The 15,042-nt window shown below is 37.6% G+C and overlaps 1 protein-coding gene across 1 annotated transcript; it reads left to right on the top strand.

Moving 5' to 3' along the window:
* Window positions 1–459: 459 nt before the first annotated feature.
* Cbr-sem-4 lies at window positions 460–10,600 on the top strand (the record flags this gene model as incomplete). The annotated part of the gene is made up of 10 exons (XM_002639917.1): window positions 460–535; window positions 6,274–6,413; window positions 7,279–7,380; window positions 7,796–7,906; window positions 7,953–8,274; window positions 8,319–8,907; window positions 9,493–9,630; window positions 9,681–10,021; window positions 10,142–10,249; window positions 10,308–10,600. 10 exons carry the CDS (start codon window positions 460–462, stop codon window positions 10,598–10,600), a joined length of 2,220 nt encoding a protein of 739 aa, XP_002639963.1.
* Window positions 10,601–15,042: the final 4,442 nt, after the last annotated feature.

Raw genomic sequence — 15,042 nt, 5'->3', positions numbered from 1 at the left:
CTGATTTTACTAACCATTCGAGCAAGACATTCAGGATTTTCAGATTCGATTCTTGAAAATTTCTAACTCCTTTGTTCCTTCTGAACCTAGTTTACAGTTTCCTCAATTTCAAAACCAATTTTCCCGAAAACGAAAAATCCATTTCCGAAATACAGATAAGTCTTTTTTTCACAACTCATTTTTCACTTTAGACCATTTCTCGTAACCTCACTTTCCAAAACTTTTCGTTGCCCAAAATATGATGAGCAATGTTTTATTAGTTGACTGCTTTATGATAACTTTTAAAAGAGCAGAGATAAGTCAGATGAAATGGAGGACTCATTTTGGTGTCATATCGTTTCTTTATCTCTCCTTAAATTGTCTTTTCTTACTGTTGCCGGATTCTCGCAATCATATTTGTTTTGTTTCAAATTTTGGCTTTTCTAAATTGCTCTTTTTTCAGACTTCTCATCATCCAAAATGAATGAGCTGCTAGCCGAAATGGCCGCGGTCTCATCCAGACGGAAACAGATGAAACCGAGGAGAATGTCCGGTGGTAAGTGGTAAAAAGTGCAAAATCGGAACTTTCATCATTCAATGTCTCATTTTTCTTTTTCTCCGAGAAACGGTCAAAAAATTTTGAGTGAAAACAGGCAAATTTGGACGTCGCGAAGCGCGCACACCGGGGGACATTAGGAGGTAAAACAGAAGAAGTGTTTAATGAAGTAAAGAATAAAAGACAAGAGAAAGAAACATGAATTTTGCCTCTCATTTAAGGAACATGACGAAATAGTGTATTGATTGGAGAGAGTCGGCTAGAGGTACGAGAATTGCTGATGATGCGCCGCCAGCACCCTCCTTTTTTAGTTCCCTCACAACGCTGACCTTGGTCGAACTTTTCGGGTGTGAGACAAAATATATTTTTTTGGTGTTTCGTTATATATGACAAGAGAGAGAAAAGACATGTTGGAATATATTAAAACATGACAAAACATTTGAAGAAAACTGGTAGAAGACGTTGAAAAATGTTATTGGTAGGAGGAGAAGGAGAATGATGTTTAAAAGTTTTTTTTTTCGAAATCTAGGGGGTGCTGAAAATATTAAGAAACTTAATATCGGCTTGAACTACAATGGAGGTTTTTTTAGAAACTGATAAAAATTTCAAAAGTCAAATTAACCACAAAAGCAATAAAATACCGGATTTCCTCTATTGGAAGCCCACACCAAACCATTAACTTTGAGTTGAATTATCTCGATTCCTGTAAGATATATCAATACATTGCCAACTAATAAATTATTGATCATGATGCCACCAAGTTTTTATTAGTTGACAACTTCTTGATAATTTTTACTGAAACCGAGATAAATCAACTCAAAGTTAAAAGTTGGGAGTGGCATTCAATCTGAGTGTTTACGGTTGAAAACATTTTTCAAAAATGGCCCGACACTTTGAGCTCTCTTTTTTTCTGAATTTTCAAAGTCATTTATTCTATAATTTGAATTCTAACTGAACTAAAAGATTGAACACACATACTTTAAAAAACCTGTCGATGACAAAAAAATTTCTCTTAATTTTTTTTTCCCAGACCTTCATCTCTTTGATGTGTAAAATCTGTGGGTTTTTTATGTTAGCTGTTCGACAGACGACAGTCATTTATAATATTCTCTCTTATCATTCGATTTCTTCCTCATAACCTAAAAGATGATGAGGTGAAGAGATGGTAGGATGATGATGATGATAAGTGTACTTTTTGAAATCATAACATTTTGAAATCCCTTTCTATTTGATTTTGGAACTTTCGTAAAAATTCGGGGAGGACTTAGGCTATTGTATGAACTGCGACATTTTTGAATGTCTAGTTAGTTTGACCCCAACTTCCTCTTTACATCCAATAATTTCTTGCATGCTTCATGTTCTCAAATGATAACAAATTCTTATCGAACTCCTTCTTTCATAACCTCTCAAAATTGAATCCACCGTAGTCCTGTGTCTGGACCCTCTCAAAAGTGGGAGAAGAAAAAGATGACACACTTATTATATTTCTTCATCTTTTTCTCTCTCCGCATCCAGAATTTCTCACTCCGCCCATTCTGTCAATTTTCCATCCAATCATAAGCGGGGAGAAAAAGAAGGGAGGGGGAGAGAGCATTTTGAGAAGGCGTCAAGGAAGAATCGTTCCAGGTTTTTGAGAGATAAGAGGGACAAACACACAGACAGACAAGAAAGAAAGAATAAGAAGAGAAAGAGAAGGAAGAGGATGAACAAGTGCAAGGTCGTTAGGATGGGAGGAAGAGCGGGCTCAAAGTTCATGTGCACTTAAGTCAAACGATCGAGAAAATAGATTACTGTAGGAATATGAGATGGTGGGAAAAATAGGAAATCTCTACACTGTTTAGTAAATTTATAGTTTGTAGTTTCACATTTTTTGGTTACCTCAGATTTTCAGAGCTACTTGTTTTGAGCACTTATCTAGTACTAGAAGGACAGTGCTACTATCCGAATATTTTGCACAAAAAAAATGAAACCATTTTTTGTTTGGAAACTCATCCTATCATCATTTTCAATATCATCTATCGAAAAACACACGACTCTTCCATCCACAAATCATTTTTTGTGACGAACAAGTGCTCATCTGTCTTCCTGTGAAGCAGAAAAATCTTGAGACTTCTACCTCTTCTTTTTTTTCCCTCTTATTGTCATCCATTTGTTAAAAACCGCCCATTATATTTTCTGCTCGTTAGTGCCTTCTTATTTTCATTTTTTCGGTCGTTACAAGTTTTTTCTTAAAGTCCTTCTGCCTGTATTGTTGGCTAGTTATGACTGGACCGGAAATGCTCTGCATTTTCATCTCAATTATCTCGGTTCTTTCAAAAGATATTTAAAAAAGTTGTCAACTGATAAATTATTTATCATAATATCAGCAGTATTTCATCAGTTGACAGATTTTTGATATCTTTCTCAGGAAGAGAGATAATAAGGCTGAAGGATAGAGTGGCGCGTCGCTGAGCATCGCGGAAGGTATGCCGGCTACTCATCGATGGTCACTATAAGGTTGGTGTAGTTGATGTTTTCACTGCTCAGCAGTTCAGAAAGTCTTCATAAATGTAGTGTTTGTTCAACTAGTTGAAAGCTTCTCAAAATTCTGAGTCCGATTCTTACTGTGCGTTTGATTCTAGTTAGCAGTCCCAGAATAAGAATTGCTTTGAATTTTCCTTTTCTTTTGCTATAAATTCTGCAACTCTTGTTGTCAAAGATTGTGTTGTTACTGCTGCTCCGCGAGCCTCGCCCCGCGTCCTGGACCGTCATAAAATCGAATTTATGATCGAACACAAAGAAGAAGAAGAAGACGTTGTTGTTGCGATTTCTTCTTCTTCTCCAGAATCCAATGAGTTTCTTACGACTCGAAACTCGATCATTTATTATAGTGTTTTTGTGTAATCAAGAGATTCAGGAGAGATAGTGTTGATTTTCGAGAGATCCAGACACGGATGGATATAGGGATATGAATTGGTGTGGCGATTGGGGTGGGGCTCCCGGGGAGTGAAGAAAATTGAAACATTATGTTTTGAGCGAGAGTGTGTTTGTCACGCAAAGAAGAGATCACCCATTCTCTCATATATTTTATGGATTTTTGAGAGTTTTGATTGGGAAGTGAGGGGCTGTGAGGGATGTCAGATAAAACAGATAAAAAAAAAAAGAGACTAGGAGGAGGAGATTCAGAATCATTTTTCGCAACAATTTAGAAGAGAAAAGAAGAAGATAACACTCATTAACTGGACTCACTTTTATGAGGATTCTCAGTGACGAAATGGAGAGAAAAAGCAATTATTTCTGTGATATCAAACCAACTGACTCGACTGACTTTTATTTTTTGATTAAAAATGAGTAGTTGGACACAAAGATATAGGGAAAGGAGTGGATCATCAGTAGTAGATGAAGAATGGGTAGGAAAAGTTATTTTTGACGGACTTGGAGTGCTTGGATTTCAGGGTAGTGTGCCAAAACACTTGAGATACCTAAAACTGAAATAAAGTTGCTTCTATATTCTTGGATTTTCAAAATTTGGATTTTTGCTATTTTTGAAGATACTGTCATGGAGTATTTCAGAAGCAGACATACAGTAATCCTGGATTATTAAAAACTCGGATGTCAAGCACCACATCCTTCAGATATTATATTTCAAGAGAATTTTTCAAGTTCATAAAACTTTTTGCTCTTTCTGCGCATGACTCTCGCCTTATACAAAATCAAAGTTCAACAAATTTCTGAAACTTGCGAACATTTTTCCAGTTTTCAAGAATCCTAAAATAGTGTGTAGATTTATTAATTTTCTAAATTGATTTTTTCATTATTTTTTTCATATTCTAAACATACCGTAAAAGCTGTAATAGAAGGGCCCCTGAAATTTAACTTTGAGCTGATTTATCTCAGTTCCTTTAAAAGATGTACAAATTTTGTCAACTTATAAATTATTTATCATAACATCACTATCATTTTATTAGTTGAAAATGTTTTAATACTTCTCATAGAAACCGAGATAATTGAGCTCAAAATGTAAGCTTCTATTAGAGCATTTACAGTAGTTTTAGAGACGCTTTGAACTCTTCCAGAACGTTCCTAAATCTGATATTCCAATTTTAACATCACTCCTCAATTCCTTCTTCACCTCCTCCATCATTTCGACGACGTTATCATATTTACAGTAACCCCAATCACTTTTTTCTCTATACAAATCATCAATTCTTCTTTTTTCCCTCCTCCAATACAACCATCACTTGTCTCTTCGTCTTCCATCAACTCGAATTAGTTGTAATATGCGGAAAAGTTAATCAAATCATCATGCCCTTTTCCTCACCGCATTTTCATTATTTTTTTTGTGATTCGTCGTCAATAATCAATCTGTCGGTTCTTTTTCTTTTTTTAAACCTCTCCTCCCCCTCATTTACTTTTTTAATCTAATGTTTAATAGAGCGTACTTAACCTTTTCGGTCAACCATTTGATTCTTTCTCGAAACGTCGTTTTAATTTTGGCCAATTATGGCTTTTGAAACTCTTTTATTCGTTTTTTTTAACGCTCGCAACACCGTTTTCTGAATTCAGATGGTAAATAAGAGGGACCGATTCTTTTTCTTTCTTCTTTTCATCGTCATTTTAATGGTAGACTTGAAGGGGAGATTCACGATTTGAGATGTTGCCGTTTTTATGATAGGTCATTAAAAAATTATTTTTGGCGGTGTCTTCTCCTTCTTCACAAGTTTTGTTTTTGGGGGACGAAACTTTACAGTAGGAGTTTTTGAAATTTTGGTCTTTGGTTTGGTGGAAAATTTTCTAATTTTATACAGGGCAATCTGCAATTTTTAACTATTCCAGTCATAGAAAATTGTATGGTTCCAAAAGTATCCTAAAACTCAAGGTTAATAGTCAAAGCCTCCTTAAAACCCTAGAATCTTCGAGTCCCTAATCCTACCGTATCCCATATCTTGCTCTTTCTGCTCCTCTAGGGACTCTCATTATCTATCATAACTTTTCTCAAGATCTCTTCATCCCCCTCTCTTCATCCCCCTCTCTCTCTCTCTCTCTCTCTCTCTCTCTCCATCAATCATAATCCTCGCCCCGCTTGGCTTCATAAATAAGCTCCGCCCCCTTTTTTCGGAACATCCATTCCCCCTCTCCACCCAATTGGAAGGTGTGTGTTCCAAATGGATTACGGTAATAGGAAATGAATTTCCTTCCGGATCATTTAAAAAAAGAAGTAGAAGAGATGAAAATTATCCTTATTTATTGAAAATGTTGCGAAAAGCGAGGAATTGAGACAGGTTCCGAACCCATAAAGCCACCTCCTCCTCCTTCTTTTTTTCCCTCCATCCGACACATTAATGGTTAAGAAGAATAAAGAGAAAGACGATGTTCTCTGCGTCTCCAGAATCCATACGCTATTTCCAGAGACGGCATCTGACTTTTTGTGTGACAAAAAGTTAACGAGCAACCGATGTCAAACTGTGTATGTGTGTTTGTTGCGATTTTTACGACTTTTGATCGGTAGGAAATAGAAGAGGGGATTCCGAGGGGAAGAAGGCGTGCATAATTTTCATCGCGCCCCATTTGACCGATTTGATACACATTAAAAATACATATACACACAAAAACTTTTTTTGAGAAATAGAGGGGAACCGAAATGGGGGCGGAGCCCGAGATCATTAAATTGTGATGATAAAGAGATACTAAATGGTTTTATTCTTTTTCGGAAACACCAACAACAAGAAAACTTTAATTTCTAGAAAGAACATTTTCAGAAGGTGATGCGATGATGTCCCCAATCGATTTATCGACAAAGAGTTTCGATGAAAATAATTGTGAAAAATCGGCACTTCCACTCGAGGATCGCTCCAATATTCTACCACATTTTCCAGTGCCATTCACTAATCCACAACAGGTATGTATAAGGAATTTGGTTTTATGAAATTTAAAGATTAGAGATATATTCCGGTATCCTAGAGCACTTGACTTTCCTATTTAGTATATAGAGTCCTGAACTTCTAAGATCCTAGATGGTATGAATTTAATTATTATCGATCTCAGACAATAGAAATTTTTCTGATCCTTCAACCAATAAATTTCAAATCCTAAACGGAAAAAAAATCCTAAAGAATTTAGATTCGGGAATTCTCAGACACACAGAATCTTTAAATCTCAAATACGCAGATCTCAGAATTTATTCGAAAGCTCAGAATTTTACAATCTCTGAATCTCAGAAATTTCGCTTTTGCCAAACGCTCGAATTTTTAGAATTTCAGAATCTCAAAATTTCAAAATTTTAAGTTTTTTGAATCCCAGAACTCCCAATAACTTCCAATAATCCAAAACCTACGAGCTTCATCGTTAAATTTCTTGAACTGAAAAAATCTGAATTTTAGCCCCATGACCCAATCAAATCTGTCTTTTCTGTTTACCCTCTCCCCTTTTTCCATTTTCCCAAACTCATCAGAATTCCATAAACTCCCAAATTTCTTCTCATCAAAAAACCAATCATTTTTTCCATCTATTAATAGGTTTTTTTGTCTATTTTACTTCACAATGTTCACATTAACCGTCCTTGGCATCTTCAGTCTAATTACAGAAATTTTGTGATCAATAATGAAGTAAAGTAATCGAATTTCCCGAAAAGTTCCCACACCCAAAATTGTTCGAAATCATTTTGAAATAGGGGATACTGTAGTTTTAAATATGTTGATGGCTCAGAAAGTATTGTTCTGGAGTCTATAGAAAAAAGCAAACGCCTTCAGAATAATACATTTCAGTTCCTCTCGTTATGCGCTCAACTCGGGAATTCCACATCCAGTAGGAACGTGTCCTCCACTGCCTCGACCACTTCATCCTGCCCAATTCAGTCCTGCTCCCAAGTAAGCTCCGCCCCATTCTCCCCCTCCAACTGACCTCGCAACACCTACCGTAACCATTTGTGCCAGCCATAACTTTAATGGTATTATTTTGGGGTCGTCATTCAGACTGTGAGACCACTTTTTTGACAAAAGAGACACTCCTAAAAACGAGATGTTGCGATGGTTGGGGACGAAGAAGACGTTGACAAAAACCAATAAAAATGAAATTACTGTATGTGTCGATGCATGCGCAATAGGCAAAAAGATACAGAGAGAGAAAGAGAGACCCCCATAATTTTCGGTATGAAAAGAATTGTAGTATGGGGGTGGAAAATGAGAATGTTGCCGAAGAATAAAAAAACGTGCAGGAAACTGGTATTAAAATCAAAAGAAAGGGACTGAAAGAATACCGTAACCCATTTTTTCAAATTTGCAGAGCTTCTCCTCTGCTGCAGCGCTGACGTGGCATGTACTGGATGCTCATGAAGATGAGCAGGAAGTATTTTCGTGTGACGGATGTGGTACGACATTTTCCAATGGTCAAGATGTAAGAGACCACCCCTTAATGAAACTAATTCACCTACACATTTCAGATTCGTGAGCACAAATGCTCCAAATCCGGTGCATCACGAAGTTCATCTGTCCCACCATCAACCGTACCTTCTGGAGCGTGTTTTTTATCGACTCCCACCACGCCTTGTCCTCAATTCTCAATAAACGAATCGATCGGAACGTCTTCTGAGATTCGGGACGAGGAAGAGGAAGAAGATATGGATTCGGAGGATAATGAGCAGGTGGCAAGCCAACTGTTCGGGCAGTTGCTACAGAAATCCGACGATCCAAGAGCCAAAATATCGAGTCTTTTCAATAATGCACTACCTCAATTTGCAGGGTTTCCAAATGTGCCACCCCATTGTAAGTTTCTTTTCCAGAAGCTTCTACTATTCTAGTAATTTAAGTTTTAATGCGACAACCATTCGATCCGAGAGCTGAAATCTTTGCAAGTCGGCACGAGAATGACGACGATTGGGAAGCTCTCATGGAAATCTCCACTAGTGACGAAGCTGAAAAGATTCGAGCTTTAGTTGGCGATAAAGCAGTTCCTACCACTGACCCCAATCAATGCATTCTTTGTCGACGTGTCTTATCATGCAAGTCTGCTCTTCAAATGCACTACAGGACACATACTGGAGAACGACCTTTCAAGTGTAAAATCTGTCAGAGGGCGTTCACAACGAAAGGAAATCTGAAGACGCATATGGGAGTGCACAGGTCGAAGCACTCGTTCCGAGGCCTTCCAATCTCCTTGCCTCCTCAATTGGCTGCTGCTCATCAGATGCCTCCAAGACTACATATTCAGACTCCACCGACGTCGGCTGCGGCGGCCGCGGCAGCTGTGGCTCAGATTCAATCACAGGCTGGACAACAATGTCCCATTTGTCAGCAACGGTTAATGAATGCGCAGGAGATGGCTGTGCATATTGCGGAACATCGGAATTCATTGACACAGCCGCCAAGGGTGATGCCGTCGCCGCAAACTAGAGTACAGTAAGCCTTAGAATCAAATTTGTGGGTATAGTGGGGAGATTGGAATTTAGGAGTTCTTGAATTTCGCATCACTGAAATCTAAGGTTCCTCAGATCTGGATTGATTAAGGCCCAAAACCTAGAAGCCTAGAATCCTCAAATCTCTAGGATCGAGGATCCATATCCATAGAGTCATGGAGTCAAGGATCTTTCAGGAGTATTTAGGATTGAGAACTTCAAAAAAACAAAACTTGTGATTTATGCTAAATTTGAGGTTTTCGGCGTTCTCTAGGTTCTGTTCTTCTGGAATCATCAGGATCAGAGAATCAAAAAATTCTGGTTCTCATAAAAATGAAAATCTAGACTTTGAGAAAATTGTGAATCTAGAATCCAGTTTCATAAAACTTTGCCACCCATATTACACTTTCTCGTTCTCATAGAAACCAATAATTCAAAAAGTCTCAATTAGTTCCTCTTTTCCAACCTGTCGGAACCCAAACAAAGAATTCTTTTTATCTTCTTCGTTCCCCCATTTCCTCTCCCTACCCTCTCTATCTCTCTCCTCTTCTAATTTCTATTTTTTTATCGTTTTGTTTTCTCTTTACAGAACTTTCCCATTTGTTCCTTTCTTCACACCGCCCTCACTCAATGCCACCGACATGTCGACGCAGTTCAATTTGGCTAACATCCTTTCTGCTCAACTCAAAAACGACTCATCACCCAACACAGACACATCCAGTGTTGAGTAAGTGTATATGCAAATGTGCTCCAATAAAAATTCTAATACAATTTCAGAGAAAAAGTAATCCGAGATGATCCACCGAAAATGGCCTCCCTATCACCATCGAACAGTTCGGAGAGCTCTTCCTCCGTTCGTCAGGAGACTCTAGAAGCGAATGAGTTGGATGGCAAGAAGTACGATGAGCCTCCAGTTCTCGAGCAACAAGTCTCACCAGCTCCACCTCCGACGAATTCGAAAAACGAGAATCCATTGTTAGCGATGCAGAAGATGTGGGCGGAGACAGAGCCACCACCGCCAAGAGCCATGCCTGTGCTGTCCAAGCATCAATGTGGAGTGTGTTTTAAGCATTTCAGCTCGAGCTCTGCACTTCAGATTCATATGAGAACGCACACAGGTTAATGTGACTTTCATAGCCTAGAAATTAAAATATACATAGAACTCCTTAAAAGTCTTCAGAATCTAGATCTAGACAGTTTGGAAAATTATTGAATAGATTAACAGATTCTAATTTCAGGAGACAAACCATTCAAATGCGAAATGTGTGGTCGCGCCTTCACAACACGTGGCAATCTGAAAGTCCATATGGGCACCCACTCCTGGCAACAAAGTCCCTCACGCCGTGGTAAGTTTTGCAACCCCCGATGCATCCATATCTCTATCCTAAAATATAGATACTTCAGGACGACGAATATTCGATGTGGCCACCGGCGGAGGGCCAGCTAATGAGAAACCAATGATGCCAAACCCCATTCTTGCCAACGGTGGTGGTCCAGGAGCATCTCCATTGGCAATGCTAGGACCAAGTGGAATATCGGGTCTTGAGATGATGATGATGTTGTGGAGGACAGTTTGTTCGGTGTGTCAGAAGGTTTGCACATCGCCCACTGAGCTGGAACAGCATTTAAAGGAGCATCTGAGCAATGGGAATTCTAAAACACCAATTCCATCGGCAGCAACTCCACCACCATCCTAGTTTTTAATTTTTTTTTCAAAATCCGTTTTCCCCCAATTACCTGATTCATTCCTTACCTGTAAACACTTTTTTCTAATTTCTCTCTCACACTTTTCTAATTTTTTTTGGGTTTTCACAGCCCGTTAACGTTTTCTCTCTTCAAATCTCTTTAAAATGTATGGTTGAATTGGGCTAGTCGCTTTAATTGTGCATCACATCCGGTTGCTTCACCCAATGGTCTCGTCTCCCTCTTTAATAAAAGTAATTTCCCATTCTCCGAATTCACCCCAGTTTTCTTTTTTTTTGCCCTCCCTCTGAAATTATCTCTGAAATACTCTCACTCCCTGAAAATCTTGGTGCTTTTTCAAAATCTCTCTTTTTTCCCAATCGATTCTGCCCGTCCCTTAAATGCTTCTCATTTCTATATCTCGCATTCTCTTTCTCCTCCCCATTTCTCATTTTTATCCATTTCTTGTTGTGATAAATTTTATTTATATAAGAATGAAAAAAAATGCTACAAAAATTGAAAGCCGAATCCCCCCTCCGAAATCAAAAATCTCCGTTTTTCTTTTCCTGTGTAATCATTTTTCTTCCTTCCCCTCAATTTTTTTTCGCATTTTTAAAATCAAGTTTTTAGCACTTGTGTCAAAATGAAAAGTTTTGCAATTCTAAGAATTTCCTCTGGAATGAAATCTATTTGATTACACCAAACATCTAACATTTACAGATTCAAGAGGTTCTGTTTTTTTGTATAATTCTGGAAATGTTTTGAAATCCGGAAACTTTGAAATACTTAAGATTTTGTACTGGAATTCAGGGATTTCAAAGATTCTGAAGATATCAGAAATTTCAGAAAACCGTATGAAAAACTAAAACTTCATGCAATTACTGGGCTTTTTAAAATTTTGACTACCATATCTGCTCTAGAAGATCTTTGATTTCTATTATCACAGTTCCTATGAGAGTTATAAAAATCTATCAACTGATAAAATATTGCTGACATGATGATTAATATTTTATCAGTCAACAGATTTTATATATCTCCTATATAAACCGAGAAAGGGGGGCATCAAATAGAGCAAATACGGTATGTGGATTCTGGAGGATCTTTGGACCCTGAAACTTTTTGATTAAGAATTCTGTGTTTGATGTCAATTATTGTGTTGTCTGCTAATATTTGATTTTATATTCCAGAACATCCTTCTGGAACATTATCCATACTTTCTAGAATCGTTGAAGGCCCGGCGCAGCCCGGCCCGGGCCTTGATATATTTTGAAGACCCGGCTGGGTATTTTTGGTCGAAATTTATCAGAAAACATTTATTGATACATTAAAAAAACATTTTAACAAAAAATTAGTTTTTGAGAAAAAAACGTTATTTTGCTTCAAAAATGCAATTTTCCGTCCGATCCCACCTCCGGAAAAAGTCAGAAAAATTCTGTTTAATCATTTACAAATTGAATATTTACAATTTAGCTTAAAATTAGATGATAAAAACAACTTTTTTCCAAAAAAAACAAGCTTTTTTGCCTAAAAATCAGAGATGGCGCCAACTGTCCGTGTCTTCCGGGCCTCCTGACAAACTTTTTGAAGGCCCGGCCGGCCCGTCGCAAGTATGAAATTATCCTTTTCAGAGGAGACTACTAGATCTTAAACGAATCCTAGTTGAACCTGTTCCACCACATAATGAGAGGAGCCGTTATTCTTAAGTTAAAATGTTTTCAGATTAATGGTTTTTGAAGTTTTTGAGATTTACTAGGGAATGACTCACAGAAGATGTGGAGTTATGGGACGAGACCTATATCATTCGAAAGAGGATGAAATTTCATTTTCAAATATATGCTCAGTTTTTGCGGCGGCCTCCGCTAACTCGAGAAATTTAGGTCAGAAGTTTTCAGTAGATTTTGCACTGAAATGCATACGTGAACGCTTCCACGTCCTCATTTCTTTTATACGCTTTGAAGAACCATTGAAAACAGCAGTGGGATGGTTCAGTGGTAAAGCGGCGGGATGGGGAAATGGTACTCTATGGTTCGACTCCTTCATAGTCGAAACTCTTTTTTTATTTTTTGTTGGTTTTTTATATGACCTGTTTTTGAGCTCAAAAGCTGTTTTCAGCAGTTTTCCATACTCTAAACACCTTTGGCATCTTGTCAAATACAAATTAACCAAGTTTTTGGAAAAAAAATTTCTGAAGAAAATTCGCATGTTTCCCGCCAAGGATAAAAAAATCGGAAAATTTGAAAAGAGGTGTATGGATCATGAAAACATGCGAATTTTCTTCAGAAATTTTTTTTCCAAAAACTTGGTTAATCTGTTAATCAGATTAACCTTCTGCAGATTAATCATCCCACTGCTGTTTTCAATGGTTCTTCAAAGCGTATAAAAGAAATGAGGACGTGGAAGCGTTCACGTATGCATTTCAGTGCAAAATCTACTGAAAACTTCTGACCCAAATTTCTCGAGTTAGCGGAGGCCGCCGCAAAAACTGAGCATATATTTGAAAATGAAATTTCATCCTCTTTCGAATGATATAGGTCTCGTCCCATAACTCCACATCTTCTGTGAGTCATTCCCTAGTTAGTTGTTCCAAACGTAGATCTTTTGTATACCTGCCGCTGACCCTATCTTTCCAGGAGCACACCCTCATCAAGGTATAGTGGATGGCCTAACCCGTGAAACGTCGGATGCTCTCCCAGACACCCCTATATAAGTGAACTCCCCGTTTCGTGTATTTGTTCTTCCGAGAACATATACCAAAGTTGGAACAATAAAGATAAAAGTAGCAGGTTTCGGCCCCTGCTCTGCGACAGGATAGGATGACACCCAACTTTGTGAGAGTTCAAAAATATTTTGACTGATTTCGATTTTTTATTGGATTTTTACATTTGGAAAGTTATTTCTCGGAAGAACATCTCTCAAAACGATTCATATTTTATCTCTTATCATTGACCTATACCCGTTTTCAATCAACTACCGTAATCATTTTTTTCCACCGATGGAATTCAGAAGTCGTCACCCAAAATAATTGTTGCGACATACAACACACACTGAAACTTTATGACTAATAAAATTTTTATATTCCCACTTTTTTTTCGTTTCCTTCAGATACCAATCTCTCTTCAGTGTATCAATGAATTGAATCTTTTGTGTGATTCATAAAAACGAAGCATCAGGAAAAAAAAGTAGTTACAAAATGATGATTACAATTTTTTTTGGAGAGATGCGGCGGCACTTCTTTTTGAAGTACCGTTTTTTATTTGATTTTTATAGATGAGTGGAAGAGGAATATCATAAAACCATCAACTACTGTAGTTGATAGTTAGACGAAAATAGTATAAACAGCAAAAAAAGAGACTTTGGGTCTCGAAAGAGTTCAAGGGACCTGGTAGTTTCCAGATGAACTGCTCCGCGATGTTGGTTGTAAACGACAGTAGGTGTTGGCATAGCTGACTCAAAACTCGCAAAACTATTTGGAACTTTTCACGAATTTGGGTGTCATCATGGCGCGGAGAAGGGGCCGAAACCTGCAACGTTTATCTTTATTGTTCCAGTCTTAGTGTATGTTCTCTGAAAAACAAATATGTACATGAAACGGGCGGTTCACTTATACATACATATAGAGGTGTTTGGGAGGGCAGCGGACATCTCACGACTTACGCCAGTCACTATATCTTGATAGATGAGGGTGTGCTCCTGGGAAGATTTGTCAACATTTTTCAAAATTTTATTCTGAAAAATGAAAAAAAAATATATTAGAAATATAATGTTGTGGCTGCAACTGTAGACTTCAAAAACTATAAGTAATCTGAAACTTTCATCGTCGATCCTGAAGAAATTGATACATACAACTTAATTTATCAAATCAATGATAAAAGAAGAATTGTGAGACATACACACTTAAAAGCTTAAACTGTGAATGAACACAGTGGAATTTGAGATGAAGATTTTATTGGCTGAAAGCTCCGAAGCGGCGTTTTTACTTCATGGATTCGTCCCAAGCTCTCTGCCACGATTCACATGAAATGTTATTTACAAAGTATCATACAGATATCATAAAGATAGTGTCAAAACCTGAACATCATCTTTAGATTGCAGAAACCCATCAATCCAACATGGCCCTGACATCTTCTGAACCCATTCCAGACACATCACTGAACCCCTTTTTCTTTCTACTCTGTTCAGAATTCCTAATGTTTTTTTTCACTGCACCTCGGATGATGTTGATGACCTCAAAACCCTCTCTCATGTTTGTTTTCTGACATATTCGCATAGTTAATATGAAAAAACGGAAAACCGTTCCGAAGAGGATTCAGAAGTAAACAGAAAAAAGAACAAGACGTGAAAGTTTTTATTTACAATTTTCACAGATTTCAATAGGAGACGTGATATATTTTGAAGTGAAAGTTGGGTCGAAAAGAAGAATATTCAGATTACGTAACCCACAGAATTCATTGAAATT

The sequence above is a fragment of the Caenorhabditis briggsae genome (genome assembly GCF_000004555.2).
Source record: "Caenorhabditis briggsae complete genome, chrI, whole genome shotgun sequence".
Taxonomy (NCBI): Eukaryota; Metazoa; Nematoda; class Chromadorea; order Rhabditida; family Rhabditidae; genus Caenorhabditis; species Caenorhabditis briggsae.
This window is presented reverse-complemented; position numbering and strand designations above follow the sequence as displayed.